The sequence below is a fragment of the Suricata suricatta genome, chromosome 17 (genome assembly GCF_006229205.1).
Source record: "Suricata suricatta isolate VVHF042 chromosome 17, meerkat_22Aug2017_6uvM2_HiC, whole genome shotgun sequence".
NCBI lineage: Eukaryota > Metazoa > Chordata > Mammalia > Carnivora > Herpestidae > Suricata > Suricata suricatta.
This window is the reverse complement of record NC_043716.1, coordinates 33,247,955-33,275,366: the sequence shown is the minus strand read 5'-3', so window position 1 is coordinate 33,275,366 and position 27,412 is coordinate 33,247,955. Positions and strand designations below refer to the sequence as shown.

At 59.3% G+C, this 27,412-nt stretch overlaps 1 protein-coding gene across 23 annotated transcripts in view; it reads left to right on the top strand.

The window, feature by feature from the left end:
• The window catches only part of CACNA1G (calcium voltage-gated channel subunit alpha1 G), a 61,064-nt gene that overhangs the window by 14,999 nt on the left and 18,653 nt on the right, over positions 1-27,412 (top strand). For 15 of the 23 annotated variants that reach the window (XM_029927340.1, XM_029927344.1, XM_029927341.1 and 12 more), the window contains exons 9-23: positions 1,487-1,863; positions 13,406-13,557; positions 14,230-14,415; positions 14,514-14,628; positions 14,704-14,859; positions 17,850-17,918; positions 19,395-19,479; positions 19,568-19,761; positions 20,579-21,010; positions 21,924-22,024; positions 22,186-22,309; positions 24,022-24,090; positions 24,224-24,408; positions 25,185-25,311; positions 26,882-27,007. In XM_029927340.1, the coding sequence (XP_029783200.1) occupies positions 1,487-1,863; positions 13,406-13,557; positions 14,230-14,415; positions 14,514-14,628; positions 14,704-14,859; positions 17,850-17,918; positions 19,395-19,479; positions 19,568-19,761; positions 20,579-21,010; positions 21,924-22,024; positions 22,186-22,309; positions 24,022-24,090; positions 24,224-24,408; positions 25,185-25,311; positions 26,882-27,007 (2,498 nt within the window). The remainder of the gene's footprint in view (positions 1-1,486; positions 1,864-13,405; positions 13,558-14,229; positions 14,416-14,513; positions 14,629-14,703; positions 14,860-17,849; positions 17,919-19,394; positions 19,480-19,567; positions 19,762-20,578; positions 21,011-21,923; positions 22,025-22,185; positions 22,310-24,021; positions 24,091-24,223; positions 24,409-25,184; positions 25,312-26,881; positions 27,008-27,412) is intronic. The other 8 variants (XM_029927342.1, XM_029927356.1, XM_029927360.1 and 5 more) reach the window with 1 other exon arrangement.

The following is a 27,412-nucleotide window of genomic DNA, read 5'->3' as shown; positions in this document are numbered from 1 at the left end:
TGCTATTGATGCAGGGTGAACTCAAGGCCATCTGACTCTGAGGCCCACACGCTACACTGCGAGGCCCAAAGGGGCAATGGTGTGTGACTGTGGCCAGCAGCATGATGTCTCCCCCAAGGAGACTCGGAGTTTCATTCCTTCCCCACAGGGAGACTGGGGGCCCGGAGCAGGAAGTTCTCAGGGGGTGCTAGTCTGGTGGGAGGAACACCCGGCGTCACAGGGGAAGTGAGACACTCAGTGTCTGTGGGCGTCCCCCCCCTCGTCAGACAGGGGTGGCGGGCCCTCCTCCAGAGACAGACGCATGGCAGCCGAAGCCGGGGGCCTGGGTTTCAGGAAGGCTGTGGCACGTGGGAGCAGTGGGATATGTGTGGGATGTCGGGTGGGAATGTGGGCTGGGACAGGAAGGTGCCATCGCAGAATGCCGTGCGAGGGATGCCTGTGCCAGCATTTCCACTACCCTGCCACGGGGCGTAAGCCAGTCACATGCACGTATGCTTCAGTTCCGTCCTGTGTAGAAGGCAGGGCGCGGGCCGCCGTGGTTGCCGGTGAGCCTTCCTGGGTGCAGTCAGAGGGGGCACGTGACTGGATGTGTACAAGGGGCCAGGCCTTTACTTCATGTGGGTGCTCTCCCTGCGTGCCCTCCACATGCCCTGCAGCTCTCAGATCCCAGGATCAGAGTCAATTTAAATGGACGCTGGTGTCTTGGGATAGGTCACTGTGGGCCTGAGCGTATGCGGTCTGGCGTGCATGTGTGTGTGTGCACGTGTGTGCAGGAAGGTGTCCGGTGTGTGTATGTGGCCATGTGCACACACATGTTTTATGTTTATGTGTGCACACAGTCTGACATGTGCGGTTGAATGTGTGCACACACAAGGGCGGTGCTCCTGTCTGGTCAGGATGCGTGCCCCTGTGTACATGGGCCTGGCACACGTGCATTGTATAACGTGCATGTGTCTGTGCACGCTTGCGTTCAGCTGTGCAGGTGTGTGTTCTTCCCAAATAGTGTGAATACATACACAGTACACACGTGTATGCAAATGTATGGCCAAGGCACGTGTGTGCCTGTGTCTGGTGTGTGTGTGTGTGTACATGAGCACACATCTGTGGGGGTGTATCATAAGGATCCCTTGGAAAATGCTACCCCAAGAAGTGCTGGTGCGGGGCTGGCTTTCACAGGAAGGAGGGGATGGTCTAGGCTCCTTGCTAATGGCTCCTAAGACAGGAGAGCTGCCCAGGACCTCAGAGGACATCAAAGCCACCTGCCAAAGCCCAGAACACCCATCAGTGACTGGCAGTGGAATGCTATTCACATTGGGGTGCATTCTGTTGCTCAGGACTGCCCAAATTGCTGACACGGAGTACCCCTGACCCATTAAGTGCCTAGCACCCCTATCACTGAAAGAACCCCTCACTTCCCAACTCACTTTCTATGCCCTTTGAGGGAAAGTCCACCCCAAGTCAGAAACCCTCTACCCTCCTGTCCCAGGCACCTGCCAAAGCTCTTGCAAGATCTCCAGCCCTTGCTTGAAGGCGGACAGTGGAGCCTGTGGTCCAGACAGCTGCCCCTACTGTGCCCGGGCGGGGGCGGGGCAGGTGGAGCTCGCCGGCCATGAGATGCCTGACTCAGACAGCGAGGCGGTTTACGAGCTCACGCAAGACGCCCAGCACGGTGATCTCCGGGACCCTCACAGCCGGCACCGACAGAGCCTGGGGCTGGACGCAGAGCCCAACTCTGTGCTGGCCTTCTGGAGGCTGATCTGTGACACTTTCCGAAAGATCGTGGACAGCAAGTATTTTGGCCGGGGAATCATGATTGCTATTCTGGTCAACACACTGAGCATGGGCATCGAGTACCACGAACAGGTAGGGGCATGTGCCAGGGCACGGTCCCTGGGCCTGGGGACCCTCTGCCTTCCTCCCTCCCACCCCCGTGTCCGATTTCCTCTCTGTGCTGCTAGCTTGATCGAAGGGAGGAGGACAGAAGGGAGAGGTACCGACGCGTGGGGACTTTGGGGGGTGAAAACCAGTAAATGCCACACAGGCTGTGTGTTTGGAGGTTGCCCGGGGCAGGGACAGGGTCTGAGCTGAGTGTGTTCTATCTGGGAAGGCTTCCCGGAGGAGGTGGGCTTTGAAGGATGTGGGTGAATGGCAAGGCTCAGATGTGGGCAAGGCCTCTCTGGAGGGACATGTTATTTATTGGAAGAGATTTGGGCCTTTGGAGAAGATACAGAGGGGAGAGGAGGTGTTGGGGGATCCTCCGGCCCTTGCTAGCCCTCCCCCACCCCAGGATGCACCTGACTCAGTAACTGCAGGTGTGACCCATTGGAAGCGGGCAGGGGCAAGGAGGAGAGGGTTGGTGTCTGCGCCCTGGTGGAGCTGAGGCGCGCCCGGTAGGGAGGGAGGCCATCTGCTCCCGGCCTCCGTTCCGGGAGCCTTGCTGTGAGTGGGGTGGCTGGGCGGAAGAGAACACCTCGGATGCTGAAGAGACTTGAAGCCATCACGTTTGAGCAGCATTTTAAGAACCGGGATGTTTAGTCAGGAGGAGAGGAGGCTCAGCGGGGACAGGCGAGCTGTCTTCAAATATTTGAAGGGCTATCATGTGGAAGAGGGAGCAGGCTTGTTTCGTGGGGCCGATGGCAGCGGGCGATGGGATCTGGGCTGAACCGGAGGTGGCTGTTCTCACTCCCAGGGCTGTGCAAGTGCACAAAGGGTGGCCTAGGGGAACCCCCCCTGCCCCTGAGCCACCACATTGACTGGGCCTTCCAACAGGATTCCTTCCAGAACGCAGACCTTTACTCCAGTTTGGCCTTCTGGGTCACCCCCTTGGCCAATTCTCGAGGAAAGGAGGGAGGCAGTAAGCAGGTGCCCCTCCGGGCCCTTCTGTGCTCTTTCCTGGGTGTTCCTGCCTCCCTGGGACTCAGGCAGGGGACTGGGCTGCCAGAGCCTGACCTTTCCTGGAACAGAACTGAGAGGATGTGTGGCGGGGGTGGGGTGCTCCTGGGGGAGGGGAGGGAGGGGCTGGATCGAGGCTGGGGAGCACTGGTGCAAGCCAGGGCTGGAGCTGATAGGAGATATTCACTTTTCAGGGGGATCAGAGCCCCCTCTCCCACCCTGCTGCCCTCTGTGCCTTCCACGTTGCCCTCACTGGTTCCTAACCCAGCTGCCCTGTCCAGCCCGCACACCCCAGCCCCAGCCCCTCCTCCGTCACCATCACATCATGATGACACCCCTTTTTCCTGCCTCGGGGCTCCCCCTGCCCCCAGGTGGCTATGCCAGATTGCCTCTTTCTGTAGGTAAGGTTTGAGGAGGGGGCAGGACACCAGCTGCGGCGCCAGCAGGTGGGGCGCGTGGCACTGTGGTGGGCGTGGGTGTACGCACACATGCCCCGCTCAGCCGGCCCCCTGGGCAGAGGCACTCGGCTCTGCCAGGCTGGTGAGGGCAGACCCTGCCCTCCCGTTACCCTGGCTCCATGAGTCGCCTCTCCCTCACATCAGGTCTAGCTGCGGCCAGGTGCCTCCCTTCGCTGGGGGGTGCCACATCCTGTAATGTGCCCTGTCGGGTGCGCTTGACTGCACTGGGGGGAAGCTGAGTCACAGAGATCATGGCCGATGAAGCGACAGCAAGAAGTTTCTCAGTTGGATGTCAAGGAGGACACCCCCTTGGGGAGGAAATCAAACGGATTCATCAGGGATGCTCACAGCATCTCCTTGCCCAAGTCCCTGAGGACAGCAGGGGGCACCCCCCACTGAGCTCTCAGCAGCAGGGGTCCCCACTCGGTGGTGGAACAGTGTCTGCTCCCGGGAGGAGTTTGTCCCAGAGCCTGGTTGCAGAGGGCCCCACAGGGGTGAGTGGAAGTCCCCAGCAGGCCGGGCAGATGACTGACTGCTGCCCTCAGCCTCAGGGGCGGTGGGAGGGGGGGTGCGGGTAAGAAGTCCCTGAAGCAGCCATGGCCCTGTGCTTGCAGGCACTGCGGCGTGAACATCCCGCCATCTGCGCCTCGGAGCCTCAGAGCCGGAGCGGGAGCGGGCGGAGGGGGGCCGGAAGGAGGGTGAGGAGATGCGGGGGCAGAGAGACAGAGACAAGAAGGAGACTGAGACTGGAAGAGGGGGTCCCAGAGGGCAAGATGAAGGCCTGTGGGGAGTGAGGCCGGCATGAAGATGGGAGGAGGGAGATGCGGGGACAAGAGGGACAGAAATACAGGGGGAGAGATGGACGCTCAGGGACCAGACAGAGACAGATGGAGGCACAGAGATATCAGGGATACGGAGAGGGAGATGAAGACAGAGGATGAGACCCAGATGCAGATGAGGCCACTCAGGGCAGGGCTGTGGACACGGGCTTAGATGGAGCCTCCCAGACAGGGAGAGGGGGACCAGTTGAGGAAGAGAGTTGGGGGAGGACCCGAGGGAGAGTGGCAGCACGTGCCGACAGAGGAGAGGAGCCAGAGACTCATGGTCTCCCTGCAGTGCCCTGAACGAGGCCACCATGTCCGTAGATCCTGGAATTGGTCAGGAAAGGATTCTGGTATTAGGGATCCCCAGCAAGGGGCCCAGCCCTCTTCCCTGCCCATTGCAGCTGGCCTCCCCAGGCCTGTCCTCTCTCCCACCATCACCTACCTTATCCCTCACTCAGTGTTCCTACCAGTGATGGTGACACTCTCCTGCCCCCTCTACCAACAGAGGAAGCCCCCATTTTGTCATATGCTACCCTACCCAAGGTAGGCCCCATGCTGTCGTGGGCTCTTGCTCCCCTCCACTGCCCTTAACCCACTGGCTGGTGAGACATGTAGGACTGCTTCTCCTAGAGAAACTAGTGAGGAGGACAAGGACACAGGGCACTGAGGAGGGAGCAAGAATGTGACTTGAGGATGGAAGGGTGACCTGATGGAGGGCAAGCATACCTGTGCCCCGTCCATGAGACAGCAGAACATGGAGCAAAGAACTTGTGAATTACCCATCCCACCCTCTCTCCTTCCATCCATCCCTCCTCCTCTCCTTCGACTTCTGCCCCTCTCCATCCATCCATCCATCCATCCATCCATCCATCCATCCATCCATTTATCCATCCTTCCCTCCATGCACCCATCCATCCCTCCCTGCATCACTTCCCCTCTCCATCCATCCACCCATCCATTCCTCCCTCCCACACACATTTCCTGTGCATCAGAGTTGGGGAAAAACATCTTGATTTTGTGGTGTTTATAACATTCACCAATTACCATGGTGTAAATGCTGTCATTATAACCGATGTCAAACTAGCAGCATGATGTCACTGACTGTGGGGTCAGGAAGAGACATACGCACTCGGCCTAGGACACTGCGTTCTTCCTCTCAGAGAGGCCACCAGCAAGTGAACAGTCACATTTCCTTGATGCAGTACGTGCTCAGAGAGAGATGTGTGGAGTAGTCTGGCATCCAGACCAGCGAAGGGATTCAGGAAGAGCCCCATGCAGGATGTGATCTGGGAGCAGAGTCTGAAGAGCAAGGTGTAGCCAGTGAAAGGTGGGGTGTAGGGCACAAGATGAGGGAGGGGTCAGAGGCACCAACCACCGGACACCAAAACTGAGAGATTTATGAGGACTTCAGAATGAATGGGGCACAGGGTGGGGGCTGGGATGGACAAGTTACAAGAGACCAGTTTGGAAAGAATTCAGGGCCAGGTCCTGAGAGGCATAGGAAAGAGTGATAGATTCCCCAAAAATGTTGTAAGCAGGTCCGTGATATGAGCAGGTTTGTGTTCTATCAAATGTTCTCTGGAGCCAAGGAAGGGAGACAGGAGAGGGGGAGGCCAATGAGAGGGCCAATGAGAGGATGCAGCGGTCCAGACGGTTCATACATCTCTGTCCCTGGAAGTGGAGTGAAGAGGCCCGGGGATGGCTGGCAGGTGGCTGAATCCATAGGACTCGACACCAGTTGGAGATTTGGAAGGGAGGAAGCAGCAAGGACAAGACCCAGATTTCGCTTAGGGTGGGAGCACTGAGCCTGGAGCAGATTGGGGGCTGCAGGGCATTGCGTACAAGGCACCCATGGCCCAACCTACTGCCGGAGCTCAGAAGAGAGTCTGTCTCAGCCCAGGTCTGCCCTGGGCAGTGAAGCTGCTCCAGGAGGAGGTGGGGTGGGGGCGGTGCAGGGAGGGGGTCTTGGGGACAGAGGAGCTTCCTAATTACCCCTTTCCTGGCTCTGGGGTCCTGGGGGCACAGGCTAACTTCATATTCTAGAAGAGGGACAACAGAGAGAGGAGGAGGCAGGGCATGTGGTTCAGTGGGTCTCTGGGCTGCTGATGAGAGAGAGGCAGGGTCTGGATAGAGGACAGGGCAGGTGATGATTCTGTTCATTGCTCAGACTCTGGACCCATCCTGTCACTCTAGATCCATGTCCAGGGAGGGTTTCTATTTATAAGTGAGCAAGGTCAGCTGTTCAAGGCGAGGGAAGCTGGGGGTGGGGAGGGAGGTGGGGGCAGGATCCAGATGTGGTAGGCCTTAACTTTGAAGGGATTCACAGACTCCTTTGGGATTCTGCTGAAAACCAGGGACTCTTTCCTCGGAAAATACACACATGCAGGGACACCCCACACATGGCCTTCAAGGACAAGGGTTTGTGGACACCTCCCATCCCAAGCCTATCCCTTGGGCCTTCCAGGAGTTCTTGGCCTCCAGAGAGAGGTGCCCTGTCTTAGGCGCTGAGGATGCAGCCAAGCAGGATTTGAGGGGATAATCCTTCCGGAGCTGCCCTGGCCCCAGGTTTTCGAAGTCTCTCCAGATGTGGGGAGACTTCTTGGAGATGGCTGGCTAGCAGGATGTTCACATTCCTCCAGGCATCCTCTGGTCCTGTAGACTCCTGAGGTTCAGCAAATACCTCCTTCTGTGCACAGCACGACAGAATAGAATGACAGCATGGCAGGGGGCGGGGCACAGAGCCAGAAGCACCAGGGAAATTTAGGTTCTAGCCGAAAAGTTCTGCTTCGTGGCTGATGATGCCAAATATCATAAAGGAGGCTTCTGGGGACAGAGGAGAGATGCTTACACCCAGTGGGGGCCGGGAAGGACTTCACTAAAGAGGTGGCTTTTGAGAGGGGTCCTCGAAAGCTAGGCGGGATTGGCACAGAGAGGTCTCGATGGAAAAAGCCTAGCCTTGAAGAGCACAGGGTGGCAAGGGATGCTCAGAAGACAGTCATGTGCCCCCCCCAACCCCCACCCCCACCCGAGGTGTCTGAGCAGGAGTGATGTGAGCCCAGCTGTGTTGAAGGAAGCCTGAGATTCCAGTGGGTGCGGGCTGGGTCGAGGGAGAGGCTATTTCTGTCCTTCAGACCAGAGGCCGAGAGGGCCCCAAGTGTGTTGGCAGTGGAAAGGACAAGGGGGTGGAGGCAGCAGTTCCATGGTGAGGTCTGTGGGCCCGGCACCTGCTACTGGGGGCACAAGGACCCACAGGAATCCTAGATAACTCCCAGGTGCCGAGACAGAATTCTGGAAGGTGGCAGAGCTGGCCTTCTGGGAAGGGGCAGGTGTGGGGGAGGGGCGGGAGGGGCTGTTTTTGGAGCCCTGTGTTGGAGCTGGGTCCCTGCCATCCCGGGGACGCTATCAGACAGATCGGGCTCTCTGGGTGAGGAGCCAAGGGCTTGGAGGGAGATTGTTTAGTGTCGTCCACACCCCAGTGACAGCAGGCGGAGGGGGAGGTGTGAGTCGGGGAGCTGGGGGCCAGAGGAGGGAGTGGGCCTGACTGAGGGGAGAAAGGGGAAGAGGAGCCCTGGGGGAGCCGGAGGGGGCACAGGCCCTGGCAGTTGGGGCCGACAGCAGGTTCTGGTGCCACCCTGGCATCCGCTAAGAGAGGGACTTGGAAGAGAGTCCAGACAGAGCTGGGGTGCTGGGGCCCAGGGTATAGCGGGGGACTGGGCCGGCACTCACATGGGGGGTTTCTGCTCTGAGAGGAGGAAAGGAGACTGGGGGAGTGTGGGAAGAGGGGATAAGTGATGGATGTGAACAGGGCCCCTGGGACATGAGGTGTATGTGGAGGGAGATGGAGGTGCAGGGGGAGGAGGGAGGAGTAGGCTGCGGGTCACAGAGCTGTTTGTGGGGAGGGGAGCGGAGGCCAGGCTGGGAGTGGGGACGAAGGCCAGGCAAGGAGAGTCGGAAGGTCTGGAGTGGCTCTAGGTGGGGAGAGATGGAGCCCCAGCAGCAGAGAAGGGTGAGGAGAGGTCCAGAGGTGCCGTGAGGCCCCCAGCTGGCACTGCCCTGTCCAGGCAGCTCAGGCTCGTGACAGCAGTGTTCAACAATTCGACAGTCGCAGAGGTGGGTGGCAGCAGCAGCGGAGGGGGCGGGGACTTACCTGGGCTGGGGCGACGGAGCACTCTGAGGTCTGTGGCCTGAAGGCCACCGTGAAATGGTCTGTCCGCCACGGGCTCCAGGCTGAGGGCTTGTCCTGACAGGTGACGGGCAGGGGCTCCAGCTCTGAAATCTGAAGTCTCAGGGCTTTGGGCTGGCCATCCCCGAGCTGGGAGCATGCTGTGGGGGCCCGGTGCCTACTTTGCTTGTGTGTTTACTTGAGGTGGCTTTGAGGCACTGGAAGGAGATTGTGGGGAGAGGCTAAAGCCACCCCTGGCTAGGGGTCACTGGGGCACCAGGACACCCAGCAATGGATGCAGTGGGCATGAGGGGCTGCAAGGGGATTTGCCCAGAGAGGCCAAGTTCCAAGCTAGAGTGCTCCTGGAGGTCTGAGAAGAGCCATGAAGCCCATGGCTTTTGCTGGAAACGACCTGCCATGCCACCCTGTGGCTCCTAACTACTCACACCCCTCCTTGGAGGAGGAAGAGGGGGAGGGAAGAGGTCCCAGTGACCCTCACCCGATCTCTGTGGCCTGCCTGGATGCCCCATCCTGGGTGTGTGGGGGGGTGCAGTGGGCAGGACTGTCCAAAGCAGAGGGGAGTGAGCCAAGGAGTCAGAATTGGGAAGCAGAGATTTCAGGATCGGCGGAGCCGTTGGGAGCAGAGGGACTGGGGATGAGTTGGCACTCGGGCAGGGCTGGGGTGACCCGTACATGCCCAGCTGTCGCCCAGCCCGTCCACCCGTCTCGCCTTCCCCATATGCCTGAGCCGGCTCCCGAGCCTCCTGCCTGGGCCACTGCCATATCTCCCTAATTGGTCTCCGTCTCTCCATCTCTCCAAGCCGTCAGCATGCTGCCACCACGGCATCCAGATTAATCTTCTTAATACACCACTCTGCACATCTCTTCCCTCCCCCTAGAAGCTCCAAGGGCAGCATCCTGCGGGCAGAGACGAGCCCAGCCCCGGTGGTGGAGCAGAGTCAAGGCCATCCTGCCTGGGCCCCACCAACCTTGCAGCCGTGTCCCCCACAGACCCCTCCCACCCTCTGACCCAGGAGAACCACTTGATTCTTCGTCCCTGTACATTCTTTCCTCTGCACCTTTGCTCATGCTGCCCCCAGCTGGGGGTGCCCTCAACGGGGTCCTCCTATCACTCCTTCCTCCCTGCTGACTCCCTGGCCTCAACTGGGTTGGAGCTCCTGGGGTGCTCCTGGTGTTTGCCCCCAGCGTGGCACATCATGCGGCCTTGCAGGCATTCCGTGTGAGCCCTTGGGGCCGCCTGAGCGTGGCTCTGGGCAGGGTGTTTTCACGGTCTTTAGCGCCTGTGTTCTGCAGAGCAGACCTACGGTAAGGCGATGCTACCCTGAGGCCACTGGGGATCAGGGAGGGTAGGGGACCTGCCCAAGGTCACACATGTAGAACAGCTCAGGGTTGGCCGGCCTCCCACACCCTGGTTTGACCCCATGTTTTGATCACCAGTGTTTTCTGCACCCAGTGGGCCCATTAAGGGCTGGTGGATGGAAATGCTATGGCTTTCAGGGGAGTCCTGGTGCCGAGAAGTATTGGGCAGCTTATGGGTGGGGGGATACACTTGCTCCAAGATGACAGGCTGAGGGGAGGGGAAGTGTAAGGAGACAGGGCATTTTCAGTTAGCAACTTTCCAAAGAAGAGCCTGGGACCCCTGTGTCAGAGAGGCTCAGGCTGCCTGGTCCCCCCACTGGGCCTTGATGTCTTGAACAGAAGGAAGGATACAGTCTAGACCTGAGAAGATCCTTCCTGGCAGCAGACAAGAGTCAGGGAGGTGAGGAGGGGGGGCTGGTGCCCACCTGATGGGCGCTCTCTGGAGCTATGCGGGATCAAGGGAAGATGCAGAGGGAAGTACAGATGGCCCTCACTCTGCACCTTCCTAAGCCAGCAGCGTGACCTCCATCATGTCACCACACCTCTTGGAGCCTCAGTTTCCCTGGCTGTCTGGGGGGCAGGGAGGGAATGAAATCCTGGGAGGGCGGGCTGAGCCAGCATGCCACACGGGGAGGGTACTAGCAGAAGTTGGCTCTCCCCCTCCCCCCCCTTTGCAGCTGCAGCGGCTGTGATCACGGCTCTTGTCCCTGTGGGGCCACCGTGTTGCTATGATTGTATCTCTGTATCCTCGTCCTGGGTCCTGCCTATGTTTGCAGAATGTTCCCAGCCTCCAATTTAGTAACTTGGGCTGACCTGTCTGGGGAGCAGTGCCTTTTCCCATGGATCACGGTGGGGGGTGGGGGAGACGGGGCATTGCCCATAGGTGTGTGCAGTGAGAGTGCACAGGAGAGAGAGGGCAGGCCGAGGGACAGTGCCCTCTTCTGCTTTTCACCTGCTGCTCCAGTCCCAGAGCTGCCTGGAGGCGTGAGGAAGGGGCTCCAGCCTTTGCTGCCACCCCCCACCCAAACCAGGACGTCAGGGGAGCCCTGTACCATCAGAGTCTCTCGGGTACAGACTGTTGTGCCCCCCCACCCTTGAATGACATCAGGGAATGCTGGGAATACCCCCCTCCGCAGGCCCAGTGCTGGGCGTACGTTTAAGATTCAGTAAGGGAGTCAATGCAAGAGATTAAAAGAGACTGCTCTCAGCTAGGTTTTTTTTTTTAAGTTTTATTAATTTTTATTTTTGGCAGCGTTTTTTGAGGTATCATTTATATGCCATAAAATTCACCCATTGTAAGTGTAGGCTCAGCTGTGCTTTCGAATCAGCGTGTTCTTTATTCATATGTTAAGTTCATGTGAAATATGATTTCATAGACTTTGGAAGGCAGGTTATGAATTCAGCGTGTCTGAATTCATGGGCCCCAGCCAGGGTGGGTTTGGATGCCGACTGCTACCTAGTATTATCGGAGTTAGAATGAGGTGGGATTGGGTCCCGCTCCCTGGTTCTCCCTGCCCTGTGACTTTGAACCAGTTGTTCACCGTCTCTTGACCTTTCTGCTCATCTCTAAAGCGAGGGTGCCAGAACTGTTATGTGGATAGCGTGAGGTGAGACACGGCGAGCCTGGGCTCCTGTGCTCATCGCCTTTATGCAATCCAAGCCTGGACAGATGGACAGGTGACAGAGTGACAGGGAGGAAGGCTCGCCAAGCCTGGTCCCTGGCACACTGGACTTGGGAATGGCCAGAGGGGATGCACTTAGTCAGGAGGGATCTGAGCCCTGAGCTTTACCTGTCCTGACGAAGACCGTTTCCCCACCACCTGCACTATGCTAGTGCTGGAGGCACCCAAGGTCTTCTTGTCTCTCGGTGACCCCATTCACTAGATCAGATGGTAGGGCCCCCTCCCGCCCCCATTTGACATCTAGGGATCCAGGGCTTGCTCGAGACCTGCTGGACCAAGGGGCTCCTTGCCACACCGGCCTTATAACAGCCATCTCCTCTCTGGACAGCTGGTTCTTGGCCATGCCTGCTGACCCTGGCCCTGCCCCCACTCCCCAGGCCTGCCTTTGGGAAGAATCCGTGCACAGGCTGAGAGCTTCTTTCCTTCTGAGTAGCTATTGACCCCCAAATGCCCCTCGCTGCCAGTCAGAAAGCCCTTCCTTCCAGGTCTCCCCACCTCCTACCCAGGCTGGCCACACACAGTCAGGCCATCAGGATACATTTGGTGGGTGCCCAGGCCTGCTTCCACGCTTGGGCGACCTACCTAGGCAGCCAGCCAGATGAGGCAGCTGGGTAAGCAGGGAGAGATGTCTGACGGACTGAGGGCTTCATCTGGTTGTTTATTTTAACTCAAACTTCTTGAGCCGTTTGGAAATGAAGGCTTTTGGATGATCAAGATATCCCACTAGGTAGTCACTGGGCTCCACCAAGTCAACCCTCCCTCACTGGGTCTCCAGCCTTCAGCTCAGCCCCGCTGCTCTCTTTCTCCCCACGTGTGGCTCATTCCTTGTGCTCTGCCCTTCAGTGCCTTCTACACCCCTTTCCCTGGAGAGACCCCACTTACCCTTCAGACTTCATTGCAAGGGCTGTTTCCTGACGAAGGCTTTCCCAGCCTTAGTTCCTCCCTCACCGTCTCTCCCCTGGACTCTTGGATTTACCGTCTGCATAATTTATTTTGGCATCTAAGTATCTAAGGCCTCTTGTGGTTACTCAGCTGTTTTGTGTACGACCTGATTCCAGCGAGACTCTGGGCTCCCAGGAGGCCGCGGGAATAGTCGGCGTGTCTTTGCGGCTCCTTTCATATCTGATACATTGCTAGGCATACAGTAGATGCTTAATTTTGACAGAAGGAAGGGAGGGAGGCGACCAGTGAGCTGGAATAGCGGACATGTTTCATTATTTCTGATGACCTCTCTAGGATGGGTCCTCGGTCCCAATCCCAGACCCTGGCTAGAAGCATCAAAGTAATTACCGCCAGTGTTTTCCATTTGGCCAGAGAGGTTGAGAATCTTGCTGAAGGTCACACGGTGAGTGGACAGAATAGGCTGGGAATTAACCCAGGCATCGCAGTCTCGGGTCCTCCTCTGCTGTCACAGCCTGCTCGGTAGCCTCCCTTCCGCCCGTTAGCACGTGTGCGTGTTCGTGCGTGTGTATGTGTGAGCGTGTGCGCTCGATCGTGTGTGCGCATGCGCGCGCGGTGTGTGGGGGTGTGCTGTGTGTGCGTGTGTCTGGAAAGAAAACAGCGTAGCCAACAGTTGTCCAGGAGAAGGCTGCCAAGTCCGGAGAGTAGTTGTAGAGCATGTGTGACTTTGTGTCTGGGTGTGCGCGTGAGGCCTTGGCGACCACTCTGTGACTTCGGGCAGCATCGCCACGGCCAAGATGGGTCTCGGACCTCCTCGCGGGTGGTGGGCGGAACCTATTATTACAGGCTTCCCGCCAGCCTGTGGGAGACCCCAGGCTGAGATCTGGGGTGGCATTTGCCCCTGAGTACATTTCCTTATAGGTCGTTGTGGGGAAAGTCCTCCTCAGGACCCCGAGCATCTGGCACCACCACTGCCCCACCACCCCCACTCACCTCCCACCCTGCTGTTTCTGCTGCTCCTCCCCCTGTGGCCCTTTGCTAGGGAGGGCAGGGATGAGGGGATCAGGGTTGGGCCTCAGCTGCTTCATACCCCACCCTGCCCTGCAGCCCGAGGAACTCACCAACGCCCTGGAAATCAGCAATATCGTGTTCACCAGCCTCTTTGCCCTGGAGATGCTACTGAAGCTGCTCGTGTACGGTCCCTTTGGCTACATCAAGAACCCCTACAACATTTTCGATGGCGTCATTGTCGTCATCAGGTATGATGGCCCCTCCTCCACCCAAGGAACCCTTGTGGGGTGGCTTGGACGAGAAGCCACGGGCAGTGCCGATACCCCGGTGTAGGGTGATCCCCACCACCCTCTCCTGGCCTTACCTGGCTCGGGCTGAACTTGGCCTCCCATCTCCTTTGGCCTGTGCAGTCTCCTCTCCCCACTTCTTACTTCTTGCTGTGGAGGCACCAGGGCGAGTGAGCCCTGGGGACTTGGCTTTGCAGAGCAGTTGAAGGAGGTGTGAGGCCCAGGCAGCCGTCCCTGCTTGCAAAGTGCTTGGAGACCATCTCAGACACCCACGACTGGCTTTAGGGTTTCCCACACCCTGGGAAAGTACTCCGTCCCCCTAGGCCTGGGGCCAGGAGGACTGCCTTATTGCTTTTTGGAGTTGGCTTTAGCTTTCATTAGAAGGAAACAAAGCAAATATTCCTTAACTTGACGCTGCTGCATGGGCCGGAATTTGGGAGAGGGCTCTGGGCTTGCCAGGATGTGATCTCTGGCCTGGAATGGGGGTGTGGAGAGGGCTGGTGCCGTCACCTGCCTCCATCTCGGAGGCTCCTGTCTGCCCCACGCCCTGCGGCTTTTCACCAGGCCCGCTCAAAGGGAGGGGGAGGGGGAGGGGGAGCTCACAGGGGCTCAGGCTCCCTGCCCTCCTTGCAGCGTGTGGGAGATCGTGGGCCAGCAGGGGGGCGGCCTGTCGGTGCTGCGGACCTTCCGCCTGATGCGGGTGCTGAAGCTGGTGCGCTTCCTGCCGGCGCTGCAGCGGCAGCTCGTGGTGCTTATGAAGACCATGGACAACGTGGCCACCTTCTGCATGCTGCTCATGCTCTTCATCTTCATCTTCAGGTGAGGGCGGGGGCGGCCCCGCGCTGGCTGGGAGGAGGGCCTGAGGGGCAGGGGTGCTCCTGCCCCTGACCCCCACCTGGCGGCTCCTGTGTCTTCAGCATCCTGGGCATGCATCTCTTCGGCTGCAAGTTTGCATCTGAACGGGATGGGGACACGCTGCCAGACCGGAAGAATTTTGACTCCCTGCTCTGGGCCATTGTCACCGTCTTTCAGGTGCCAAGGTAGTGAGGTAGGGAAGGGTGGGGGATGCCCCGGGTAGAGGCTCTGACCCCCGGGTTCTGCCCACAGATCCTGACCCAGGAGGACTGGAACAAGGTGCTCTACAATGGAATGGCCTCCACGTCATCCTGGGCCGCTCTTTATTTCATCGCCCTCATGACCTTCGGCAACTATGTGCTCTTTAATCTGCTTGTCGCCATCCTGGTGGAGGGCTTCCAGGCAGAGGTAACCCCCTGCCCATAGCAGTCTGGTTCTAGGAGGAATCGGCTGGCTGGCTTGAGCCGTGGTGGCCGGGGAGGTCTCGCAGAAAGTGCCCATCAGGCCAGGCTGGAGGACCAGGGCTGGAAGGCTCCAGCCCCTCAGCCCTGGGGAGACAAGGCGGTGGGGGGATCCCTGGGTCCACTAGCTACCAAGTGGGCTTCCGCATCAAGGTCGGCCAGACCCTTCCCCAGGGAGCCGGACGAGTGTAGGCCCACAATGCCAGCTGGCCCCCAAGTACAGGTGCTCTTGGGGACATCCAGAGGGGACCCATCTGAGCCGAGGGGTGGGGAAGCTTGTATGGAAGTCATATGAGCTCCAGCTGAGCTGATGAAGATGCCACCAGGGCCTGGGAAGGGCTAAGCTGCCCAGGGTGAGAAATGAGCCCAATTAGCTGCAGGCATGGCAGAGACGAGCATCCTATTTCCAGCCCAGGCTCCGTCACCTTCGTCACAGTCAGCGTCATCAATTAATATTGATTTGCATCGATCCTGCCCTTGCTGTGCCCGGGCTCAGCATCTGCCTGGAGGGCTGTATGCCCGCTGTTCTAGCCCCTTCCGCTCGGGCCCTGTCCACCCCCCACTACCCCCCAGCCCCAGCTCAAGGCCCAGCCCAGCCTCCAGGCGTCTTTCATAGGCAGGTTGACCCAACCTAGAAATGCTCCAGGTTGGGCGTCGAGAATCGCTTGGTCCAGTTCTCTCCCGGTGACCCGGATGGAAACTCCCGCTGCGGCCTGGTCTATAAATACTCGGCACACGGTGGAAAAACAAAAATCTATTTTCCGACTCTTTCCCAGCCTTGCGAGGGAGGGCCGTTCCCCGTGGGCCGGCTGGGCTGCTGGGGGTGCGGACGCCTCCGTCCCACACTGGCCCTCTCTCCGGCTGCCTGCCTGCTGTGCAAATTCTGTACTTACCTATTATCGAGTTTCCTCCCACTGGGTGGCAGCGAGGGCGGCTGGTGGCGGAGGCTGGCCCTGCCTCTGGCTATGGCCAGGCCTCTTGGTGCAGAGGGACGAGGCACTTAATTGGGGGTTCCCCTGGGCCTGAAAAGTTCGGGGGTGCCGCTAGGCTCCCGTAAGAGCCAGCGTCTCTGTGGATACCCATCACGCTAGGCCACCCTCTCAGCCCATGGGAAGAGTTGCTGAGTGGGGATGGGGGTCCCGCAGTCCCTTTCAGACCACTGCTCCTGACAGCTAGGATGTCCTCAGCAAAATCCTCCAGGAATTCCGTGGGAAACACCCCAAGTTTCTTCCCCTCCCCTCAGCAGCCCTGGAGGTGCCCAGAGCAGACAGCCCCCTCCCCACCGCCGGCCCTTTGAGCAAACACCTTGTTAAATTGAGTGCTGCCAAGCAAGCGGGCCTCGTTGCTAGGCAGCAGTGAAGTCTGCTGTCGGGAAGGAAGGCAGGTCACTCTGGCCTTGCTGGGGGCCTGTGGCTGCCCCAGCCTGAGGGGTCAGCGAGGGCCTGGGGCCACAGCCTCCTCAACTGGCAGAGCCCAGCTGCCCGTTCGAGAGGGTCTCACTCAGGGCTGGATGCTTCAGGTTGAGGGTGGGATGGAGAAAAGATTTCCAGATTGCCCCCCACCCTCCTTGGGGATGGACAGCAGCATGGCTGCTGAGGGGTCAGCGAGGGCCTGGGGCCACAGCCTCCTCAACTGGCAGAGCCCAGCTGCCCGTTCGAGAGGGTCTCACTCAGGGCTGGATGCTTCAGGTTGAGGGTGGGATGGAGAAAAGATTTCCAGATTGCCCCCCACCCTCCTTGGGGATGGACAGCAGCATGGCCCTGAGGGAGGGGCTGGACCAGCCACCCACTGTCTGGCATGTAGCAGGCCAACACCTAAGTGGGGGAAGGGAGGGCCGGTCAAGCCAGGCCAGTGACCTGGATACCTCCAGAAGCACCTGCCCTCTCTTGTCCAGAGTTTCAGGGGGTTGACATTTGGCTCTGAGGGAGGCCTTCCCAATCTGGCAGGTGAGGCTGGGTTTGGCTGTGGTGATGGCCAGCTTTTTTACTAAAAACGGCAACCTACCTCTGTAGACGATTTTGTTGGTCATCACAAGCAGGAGGGCTCCAGGGTAGCCCCGACTGGCCTTGCCACCCTGCCAAGAGGTAAGAGGAAGGAGGCCCAGGAAACAGGGCTGGCTCAGCTGTGGATTTGGTGACGTGCGGGGCGGGGGGGAGGGGGGGCAGTGTCCTGAATCCCTATGTATTTATCTTGTACACACTTAATTAGATGAACAGGCAGCAGGCCCTGTGTGAGGCCATTAATTGATATTAAACAACATCATAGCTGTCATCCCAGTGTTACTTGTCACATCCCATCCCAGTGGGAGCAGCTGGACCCCGTCTGATTCGGAGGGACGCAGGCCGAGCGTGTGGGAGTGGGGAGCCGCACTCTGGCTCCCGCAGCCTCCTCCCAGCCTCTGGCTCCATGCCCTCCTCCTTCCTGGCCTCTCTGCCCATTCCCCAAGCCCGCTGCCCATGCAAGGTGAGCTGGAGACTCAGAGGCAAGGTCCAGGTGGACCTCTGACTCTGCGTGCAAGGGGCAGCTATCTTAGCCCCTTTTCTACAGTGGCACTAGTGGTACTTCCTTCTCACCTTGTGAGAGGCGAGCTGGTGTGACTAAAGCAATTTAGGGGTGGCTGGCATGCCCCCAGTGTGTTGTAGCTGTCATTATTAGGGTTACTGGGGGGCTCGATCTCCTTGCCTGCCCTTTTCCCCCCGTCTTCATGGCCTCTGCCCTCACCCTTCAGATTCATTCTGGCCTGAGGGCCTATGGGTGAATTCTGCAAGGCCATTCTGTCCCCTCTTTCCTCCTCCCCTACCCCCAGTGTCTCGTCCCCCTTCTGCCCCTGTCGGGTTTGCACCATCCTTTTCTTTGTCCTCTTTTGACACTGCTGATGTTTGAAAGCCCGAGCACCTGTGACCAGCGCCCGTCCCCTGCCTCCCCGTCTCCCTGTAGGAAATCAGCAAACGGGAAGATGCGAGTGGACAGTTAAGCTGTATTCAGCTGCCTGTCGACTCCCAGGGGGTAGGTACGCGATCACGAGTCGGCATGCCCCCCATCCCCGTGCCCTGTGCCCCCTCCACCTCCGTGTCTCTGTGCTCGTGTTCACGCTCAGCCGCTGTGCAACTGTGGTGGTCATTGGTGTCATGAGGTTTGCTTCGATTTTAAGTCCCTTCCCCGCTCCCCGCCCCGAGGACGTGGAGAAGAGGGGCCGCCTTGCCTCTGCCCTCATCAACCTGCCAAGGGCACTGGTCCTGCCCCCCGCCAGAAAGGTGCAGTGGGGGGGGGGGAAGGAAGGGACTTAGAATCTCTGTGTGCACGTGTGTGGGACACCGCGTGTGGGTGCCTACACGGAGGTCGCTGAGGAGTCCGAGTCATCGGGCGTCAGTGGACTCAGGATCATGGCCGCAGACTGTGCTCGCCCGTCTCTCTCCCCTCCCCCATGCCCCAAGTCCTATGGGAGACCCCCACAAGCTACCTCAGCTCAGGACAAGTCTTTGGAGGATGTGAGGGTGGGGGTGCCTCTCGCCAGAAGGTCCCAGAATTTTAAACCCACTTCCGAGTCTCTGGCCCCCTGACCACCTGGGAGGTCCAGCAGGTATTTGGGCCTCTGCACGGAGCCTGTGCTCTGCCGTTTCCTGCACTGGCACTGGAATTCGGGCCAGAGCCAAGATTCCCGCGGGACCCCACAGCGCTATGCCCCCTGGAGGTCCCACTCGATAATTAAAGGCCTCGTTAGGGATGTAAACTGAGTTAATGAAAATGATCCCCTGAGATGCCAATTACGCAATATTTATGTCCTTATCAAAAGTAGCAATCAAGTATTCCTTAATAACTTCTTAAGGAGAAGTGTGTAATTACTGGGGAACCCAATGACCTGCTAAGAAGGAAGAAAAAAGTACCCCAGAGACAGGGACAGAGGTAAAAATGGGGCCAGGGGCCAGGGTGGGGTCTTGGGGGAAATCGAGGGGACGAAGCAGAGGGCCTAAAGTGGCCTCCTTGGGCTGAGCTGCTCTGTCTGGGGTCTTTCAATCTCCTGCTGGGGTCCTCAGGTCTGCGGCTTGGTGAAGGGCAGCCGTGGAAGGAAAGCAGAGGACACAAGTGGCCTTTGGAATTTAGGCTCTAATAACCATTTCACTCTGGTCCCCAGCTCCCTCTGGCCTCTGCCACCCGCCCGCCAGCCCAGCTCTTCCCTTCTCCCCTCAGCCCTTCCTGGAGCCAGTCCCAGCCAGGCTGGTTGTGTATGGGCTGTGGGGTTAGCCGTGGACTTCTCTGAGGTGCGGCAGGTGGGAGGCAGAGGTGTTGGGGGCCCTGGGGAGCTCTGGGCCTCACACCCGGGTGGTGTGGCCTGCGCCCGTGCATGCCTCGTGCCGTGGTTGCTGGTCCCCGTAGCCTCTATGTGGTGTATGTGTGTGGAGACAGGGAGGCCTCAGTCCAGCCCAGTAGGCCCTGCCCGGCCATGTCTCTAATGGCCTGCTGCCTCCCCCACCCCTACCCTAGGGAGATGCCACCAAGTCTGAATCAGAGCCCGATTTCTTCTCGCCCAGCCTGGATGGCGATGGGGACAGGAAGAAGCACTTGGCCTGTGAGTATCCCTCCTGGGGGTATGGCCCCTGGCCCTGAGGACCCAGCCTTGGGTGGACTCAGGGTCTCTCCCTCTCTTCCCCTGGCAGTGGTGTCCCTGGGAGAGCACCCGGAGCTGCGGAGGAACCTGTTGCCACCGCTCATCATCCACACAGCCGCCACACCCATGTCACTACCCAAGAGTTCCAGCACCGGCCTGGCCGAGGCGCTGGGCCCTGCCTCCCGCCGCACCAGCAGCAGCGGGTCTGCTGGGCCAGGGGCGGCCCACGAGATGAAGTCACCGGTACGGGTACACGTGGGTGCCCTACGGTGGGACACGTGCAGACGTCAGGAGGGAAAAGAGGAGGGAGGCGGACAGGCCCAAGGGGGACAAGCCCCGGGAGGTCAATGGGGCTGGTATGCAGGCAGGCGAAGAGCTCTGGCCTTGGGGGAAGAAAGAGCAGTGTTTAAATCATATTCTTGCCTTCCTTAACTGAGTGACCTTGGGTGAAACTCAACCTCTGAGCCTCTGCTATAAAACAGGGGCGGGGCGGGGGGGCGGTCCTCATCTCCTTAGTACTTCATCATAATAGCAAACCCCATGCAGCTACTGATTCTGTACCAGGCCCCGTTCCAGGCACCGCTCATAAATGTTCTAAGTGCATGCGGAGCAACCCCATGAGGGCGGTAGCATTCTTAGCCCCATTTTACAGATAGGGACCTGAGTGTCAGATTGTCAAACTGATTGGTGGGAAGCTCTGCAGTGAGCCAGTGACAGGGTCAGAAGTCTAATCCAGGAGTCAATATCAGGGCCCACACCCCTGCCGTCACTAGGCTGCCAGTCAGCTAAATGAGGAGTAGGTACTAGTGTCATAGCTCCGATACAGATAAGGAACTGAGGCACAGAGAGGTTCAGTCACTTGCCCAAGGTCACATAGCTGGTGGGAGAAAGTCATCTGAACCCAGGCATCTGGTCAGGGCTCCCGCTTACCCCTCACTACCTGATGTGATGCCGAGGCGGCTCACAGGAGACAGGGTGCACGTGGCGGGGTGTAGAGCTGTGAGGGCCTGTTTGAGACCACTCTCTCCTTGGCTCTCCCCCCCCCCCACCCCCCACCCAGCCAAGTGCCCGCAGCTCCCCGCACAGCCCCTGGAGCGCGGCCAGCAGCTGGGCCAGCAGGCGCTCCAGCCGGAACAGCCTGGGCCGAGCCCCCAGCCTGAAGCGGAGGAGCCCGAGCGGGGAACGGCGCTCCCTGCTGTCGGGCGAGGGCCGGGAGAGCCAGGACGAGGAGGAGAGCTCTGAGGAGGAGAGAGCCAGCCCAGCAGGCAGTGATCGTCACCACACGGGCTCCCTGGAGCGGGAGGCCAAGAGCTCCTTTGACCTGCCGGACACGCTGCAGGTGCCCGGACTGCACCGCACAGCCAGCGGCCGCAGCTCGGCCTCTGAGCACCAGGACTGCAATGGCAAATCAGCTTCGGGGCGCCCGGCCCGGGCACAGCGGTCTGATGACCCCCCACTGGATGGGGACGATGGCGATGATGAGGGCAACCTGGTGAGGCCCCTGGGTGTCCAGTGACTTCTCACACCCGACCTTGAGTGAGGCGGGGCTGGGGGGGGGCAATGCCTGACCTGGTGCTGGGCTGGACACCCCCTTCCCAGTTCAGGGACTTACCATCATCCCCAAGGGGTCTGACGTTGGGGTGACAGGCCTGAAGCTGAGCTCCAGACAGCCCCCTTCTCTCCCTATGCCCGCCCTACTGAGCCCCAGATCCTTGTCACATGTGGGGCTGCGGTCCTTGGTGGATATGAACAGTTTCGGGCAGATGTGTATGAATCTTTCATGACCCTCCCCCAGTGACTCAGAAATACCCATCACTCTTCTCTCCAAACCGACGCCCTCCCCTATCTCCCCTCGCTCATCGCGACCTCATCACAAGCCTTGACTTCACACCCGTCCTTGCCCATCCACCCCTCCCCCGGCCCCCTCATCTCTACCACCTCTAACCCTGGGGATGGGGCACAGGGATCTAGGACCTCAGAGTTATCACGTGAGGAGAAGGGGCCAGAGCCTCCCCATCCCAGGTGTGTCTTTGAACTGACACCGGTGATGGGTACAATGTTTGATAATTGATACAGCTTCCAAGCCCAGTGGGGAGGCAAGCAGGGAGGGCCTGCAGGGCTGGGGCTGGGCTGGAGGAAGACGGAAACGCAGAGAGCCTGGGGAGGGTGCAAATGCAGGGGAGGAGGGAGAGGAGATGCTCAAAATGAGGGACATTCAGGGGACCAGAGTGGGCTTAGGGGGAAACTGGGGGTCTTAGGAATAAAGAAAGAGAAGCGGGGCTGAGGACTGGGCCCAGTAGGAGGGGCTGGACAGGGAGCGAGGGCCATGGAGCTGCAGACAAGAGGCCGGGCGTGGGGACCTGGGGGGCCTGGGCCTGCACACCAGTCCTGTGATCATTCTACAGAGCAGAAGGGAGCGGATGAGAGTGTGGATCCGAGCCCGGCTGCCCGCCTGCTGCCAGGAGCGAGACTCCTGGTCTGCCTACGTCTTCTCTCCTCAGTCCAGGTGAGCAGGGGGTCCCTGACCTCTCCACGACACCACCCTGGGGACACCAGAAGTATCCTGGCCCGAGGGCACATGAGAGAGGTGTGTCCTCCCCGAGGAGGCAAAGCCTCTCGCCGGCGCCCAGCCCACCTCCTGCCCAGCCTTCGCCCCTCTCCCAACAGGTTCCGCCTCTTGTGCCACAGAATCATCACCCACAAGATGTTCGACCATGTGGTCCTTGTCATCATCTTCCTCAACTGCATTACCATCGCCATGGAGCGTCCTAAGATCGACCCCCACAGCGCTGTGAGTCACCAACGACTAAACTTGGTGGCTGTGGAGAGCCTGCTTGGTGCCAGGCACTTCCCGGGTTAGCACTCACAGAGCCAGCAAGGCAGGCAAGGAGGCCCAGAGAGATACAGAGGCAGGAAACCAGGCCTCCTGAAGGCCTCCCTTGCAACGGGTACCCCGGCTGGCCCCCTGTGTCCTTCTGCCTCTGCCCCCGTTTCCCTTCTGTGATACACCAGCCCCGCTCGGCCAGTGGGCCTTGCTCTTTTCCTGGGTGAAAAGTGAGCCCCGTTGCATCCTGGCTAACTGCAGACAGCATGTTCTTGTGAACCGGGGACTTAGGGGGCCCAGGTGTGCATCGGCGAGTGTCAGGGTGTTGTGGACGGCAGGTCTGGCCTGGCTGGGCTGAGTGCTCTTGCTTCCCCTGCTCCCTGCAAAGGGGCTCGGTTTTGCCTGTGACCTGTGTGCTGATGGGGAAGACGTCCCACTCAGCCTACCCTCTGCACCATGCAGAGAAGGGAAGAGGGAGATGCCTTTGCTTCTCTGGATCCTGCCGGATCACAGACAAGTAGGTTTTCACTTCTGCTTGGCTGTGAACCTGCTAGTCCTTCGGAGCAAGGACCAGAGGCCTGTATATGGACCTACTCCCAGGGGCCTGATCTCTTCAGGATGGGTGCAAATGGTTATGGGAGCTGTGTCTCCCCAGCCGGGCATCAGAGCCCCTGCCCCAGACAACGGTAGCCCCTCGTGACATCTTGCCGCGCTTGCTTGGGATGGGCCCCCAGCCCCTCCTCACCACCCGCTACACCACCATGCAGAGTTCGGTGTTGCCTGGATTCTGTTCTTCATTAGAGTGAAGGGTGGGGAGGGCGGGACCCTTTTGAATGGAGGGCAGGCCTGGGGATAGGTGGGTGAGGGGGTCCCCACCCCTGGGACTTGTGCAGGGTGGAGCGAGGGCAGCTGGCCACACAGGCCCCTGGTTGGCCTTCTGCACGAGGTCTCGCCGCAGGGCCCTCTGTCATTGTCACATCTTCCCCCCAGCTCCTCTCTCTCTTTCCCTACCTCTCTCTGTTTTTGTTTCTTGCTCTCCCTGACCCTCTGAGTGCTGCCTCCCCAGCCCTCTCTCGACCACCCAGGGATGGACTCAGCCTACAGATATCAGGGGACATGGGTCACCTTCTTTCCCACCCCTTAAACACAGTGCCAGGGATGTGCAGCCTGTACGCAGGCCCCTGGCTTGCCCTGTGACTCCATTTCTGGGACACACAGCAGGACTGCAAGAGCAGGGAGAAGGGCAGAGAGTGGATGAGGGGGTCAGAGATCAAGGTAAACCCTGCCCCAGTTCTAAGAAAGGGATCGGGATAGGGCCTGAGCTATGGGGCTCAGATGACAGCACTGTTGGGGGACTATTTCCCCTTCCAGGCCATTCTGGGGTGGGGGTGGTGGGAGGCAGTGCTGTTCCAGGGTGGAGGGGAGACTGTCCAGAGCTGAGAGTTAGGTGGGGTGGGGGGCTGGCGCTGGCTGTGTGTATGTGGGAGAGAGAGAGAGAGACAGAGAGACAGAGAGAAACAGAGAGAGAGGAGGGTTCAGGGAAGAAGAGACTGTCTTGGGGAAGGTGGGAGCCATTGTCCTGAGCCAACCATTGGAGGCAATTGCTGGCGTTTGTGCTTGGAGCAGCCCTGGCTCACGAAAGGAGGTGCTAGCAAACACCTGCCTGCTCCCTCTTGCAGGAACGCATCTTCCTGACCCTCTCCAATTACATCTTTACTGCAGTCTTTCTGGCAGAGATGACCGTGAAGGTGATGGGGGGTCGGTGTTGCCCTGGGCGGGGAGCGGGGGGCGGTGCGGATTGGAGAGACTGGCCACGATCAGAGGGCAGGGCTGGGGACTGCAGGGAGGCGGCAGCCACAGTGATGCAGCTGGCGTCCCCAGGTGGTAGCGCTGGGCTGGTGCTTTGGGGAGCAGGCGTACCTGCGTAGCAGCTGGAACGTTCTCGACGGGCTGCTGGTGCTCATCTCCATCATCGACATCCTGGTGTCCATGGTCTCCGACAGCGGCACCAAGATCCTGGGCATGTTGAGGGTGCTGAGGCTGCTGAGGACCCTGCGCCCACTCAGGTGAGCCCTGGCCGTGCATCCTCCTTGCGGGCACCTCCCATAACCCGCCCCCCAGGAGGAGATGGCCCCAGGAGTTTCCTCGCCTTGGGCACGCCCCCTCCATGTCACTCCCCACATGACATACTGCTCAAGGCTACCATGCCCCTGACCTTGTGCAGGGCACAATGTAAGAGGCCAAAGAGGGGGCCCTCCTATCCTTTGGCTGAAGCTGTCCCTTGAGTGGCATCTTCAGAGATGACCATCCTCCCGGTAACAGCCTCCGTTCCCCACCCTCACACACCTCTCAGGGACTACCCACCAGGTAATGCCTCTAGCAGGGAATCTGCTTTCTTGGGAAACCCTCCCACAATCACTCTCCAACGCCACTGTCAGAACTTTCCATGGATGGGGTCACTACTGACAGACTAGTGATGCCTCCCTGGCTGTGATAGTCCACCTTCCCCCGCTTCCCCTCCTTGCCTGCACCCTCCACGTTCCCTGCAAGTCAACTTCCCTGTCCCCACAATATGCTGTGTCCCTGGGTAACACCTCCCTTGAGTTGAGTCCCCTCCCAGCCCCATCAGGTGATACTTTGAGACCTGGGAGTGGAAGGGAAGATGGGGTGGGTGGTGTCTGCATCTGGTTTTGAGAGATTAGAGGTAGGAGTCTCTGTGGCAGGGAAGTTGAGAAAGCTAGAGTCCAGGATGGGGGTGGGCATGGAGGGAGCAGCAGGGCAAGGGACCAGCGAGCGGCCGAGTTGAGGGGAACCCCTCTAATTGCCCACCCTCCCTCCCCAGGGTCATTAGCCGGGCCCAGGGGCTGAAGCTGGTCGTGGAGACGCTGATGTCCTCACTGAAGCCCATCGGCAACATCGTGGTCATCTGCTGTGCCTTCTTCATCATTTTTGGCATCCTGGGGGTGCAGGTTTGTGGGGGTGTGGAGGCCAGGTGTTGGTGGGAACCTGAGGAGTGGCCTTCCTCTTGGCCCTTGGATACTGCCGCTGCTACTGTCTTTATTCCAGAAAGGAAAAAACAGGGACACTTCCCTCGAGGCCCTAGGCCTCAGGCCCCTCTGCCTCCTGGGAGTTTTACAGCAAACCAGGAGCCTAGAAGAGGTCCCCAAAGGGGAAGAGGGCCTCAGAGAGGTGGCTGATCTGCAGAGTAGCTGTAGATGGCTGCTGCCACCCCCCTTACACGCTGCTCTCCAGAGTGCTGTCCTGGCCCAGTCTGCTCTGGGATCCCTTCCCCTCCTTCCCTGCTTGAGCTGAGTGGGCTGCAAGCCAAGCCTGGGGATCCAGGGCCCAGACAGCTGGGCCAGGTTAGCGGCAGTGAGCCGGCAGGCAGGAGGGTGCAGACCCCAGGCAGGAAGTGGGGGCTGCTGGGGCAGGGGGTGGAGGTTGGGGTGGAGGAGACTTGGCCTCTGGCCCTGGGAGGAAACTGGCTTTGGAGGAAAAAAGATCAGGAGCTGCCTGTAGGATTTGGCGGGCGCCCCCTGGGAGCTGGGGAGCCCCTGCACCCCAGTATTCCAGAACCCTCTGGCCCCAGCTGTTTCAGCTTCAGAGTAGACAGCTGGCTGTCAGGCGGCAGGGCGGGGTGAGGGGGCTCCTGGGTGGCTACTGCCCCTCCCATTCCCGTCCTTTGGCTTCCTGGGGTGTCCCCGTTGCCCTGGGGAGAGGGCTATTCCTGGTTTCCTAGAATTCTCTAGCCCCAGGGACCTGGCTGGAGTACGTTTGCCAAAGCTGTGTGCTGCCCCTTCCCCTTCCCCTTCCCTCGCCTCCAGCTGGCTTGGGAGAGCAGAGGACACCATCGTGAGCCCAGTCCTGGGCATGAGTCCATCCTGAGAGGCTTGCCCAGGCCTCCTGGTCCTCCTGACCCCTCCCATCCCTTCCCCACCCACAGTCGAAGCCGAGTGTGTTCTGAAGTGAAGGTGAGCTCTCCAGTCAGAAATACCTGCATTCAAGCCCCCTTTCCCCTACATTCAACCTTAGTGAGTGAATTTACTTCTCAGAGCCTCAGTTTTCCTCATCTGTAAAGTGGAGTCTGTAATACCTAGCCTGCCCCCTGCCGTTAACCCCGGGCCCCCTAAGTATCTGATTCAATGGGTCTGGGGTGGACCTGAGAATTTGCATTCCTAGCATGTTCCCAGATGCTGCTGATGTTTGCTGGCCTATGGATCCCCCTTGGAAATCCACTGGCCACACCCTTTGTAGAAAACAAATAACTATTCCCCCACCCCCATCCTTCCCCAACACCTGCCCCGATGACCTTTTCTCCTACTCTAGGGCCTCTGCTCCCAGGAGTCCAGAGGAAGGGGTGCCCAGGGCAGCAGAGGCTCCTGTCGGTGTCTCCCTTTGTCTGAGCACCCTGTCCTCACTCAGGGTGATCCCAGAGGCCTAAGGCCCTGGGGCTTGTGTGCAAGAGCAAGGGCTGGTGAGTTCAGGGCTTCCTGTGGCCACAGCTCAGTTGGCTCTGTCTCTGGGGATGTTTGTGTCCAGCTCTTCAAAGGGAAGTTCTTCGTGTGCCAGGGCGAGGACACCAGGAACATCACCAACAAGTCTGACTGCGCTGAAGCCAGTTACCGGTGGGTTCGGCACAAATACAACTTTGACAACCTCGGCCAGGTGAGCTCCACGCTCCGGGGTGGGGGCGGGGGTGCGGGTGGCAGCAGGAGTCTGGAGGGGTCACGGGTGTGTGCGTTGTGACGCGTGCAGGGCAACTGACTTGCCAGGGCCTCAATTCCATCAACTGGTAAATGGGTTGTAAAGGTATTTCCTCGGAGAGTTGTAGTTAAGGGTGCAACAAAACGGTGGCGTGTTTACACTCTCGAGATACTGCCTTTTCTTACTCTGTATTTGCAGAAGTGGAGAAACATAGAAAATGAAATATCTCACTCCCTTTTGCTGGTGTGGTTTCCAAGCCCAGGCTTTCTGGATTTTCCAGGGCTCTGGTGTCTCTTGCTCCACCTGGCTGAGGTCAGAGGCCCCATGGCTTCTCTGGCTTCATGCCAGCCCCGGGACAGAGAGCTC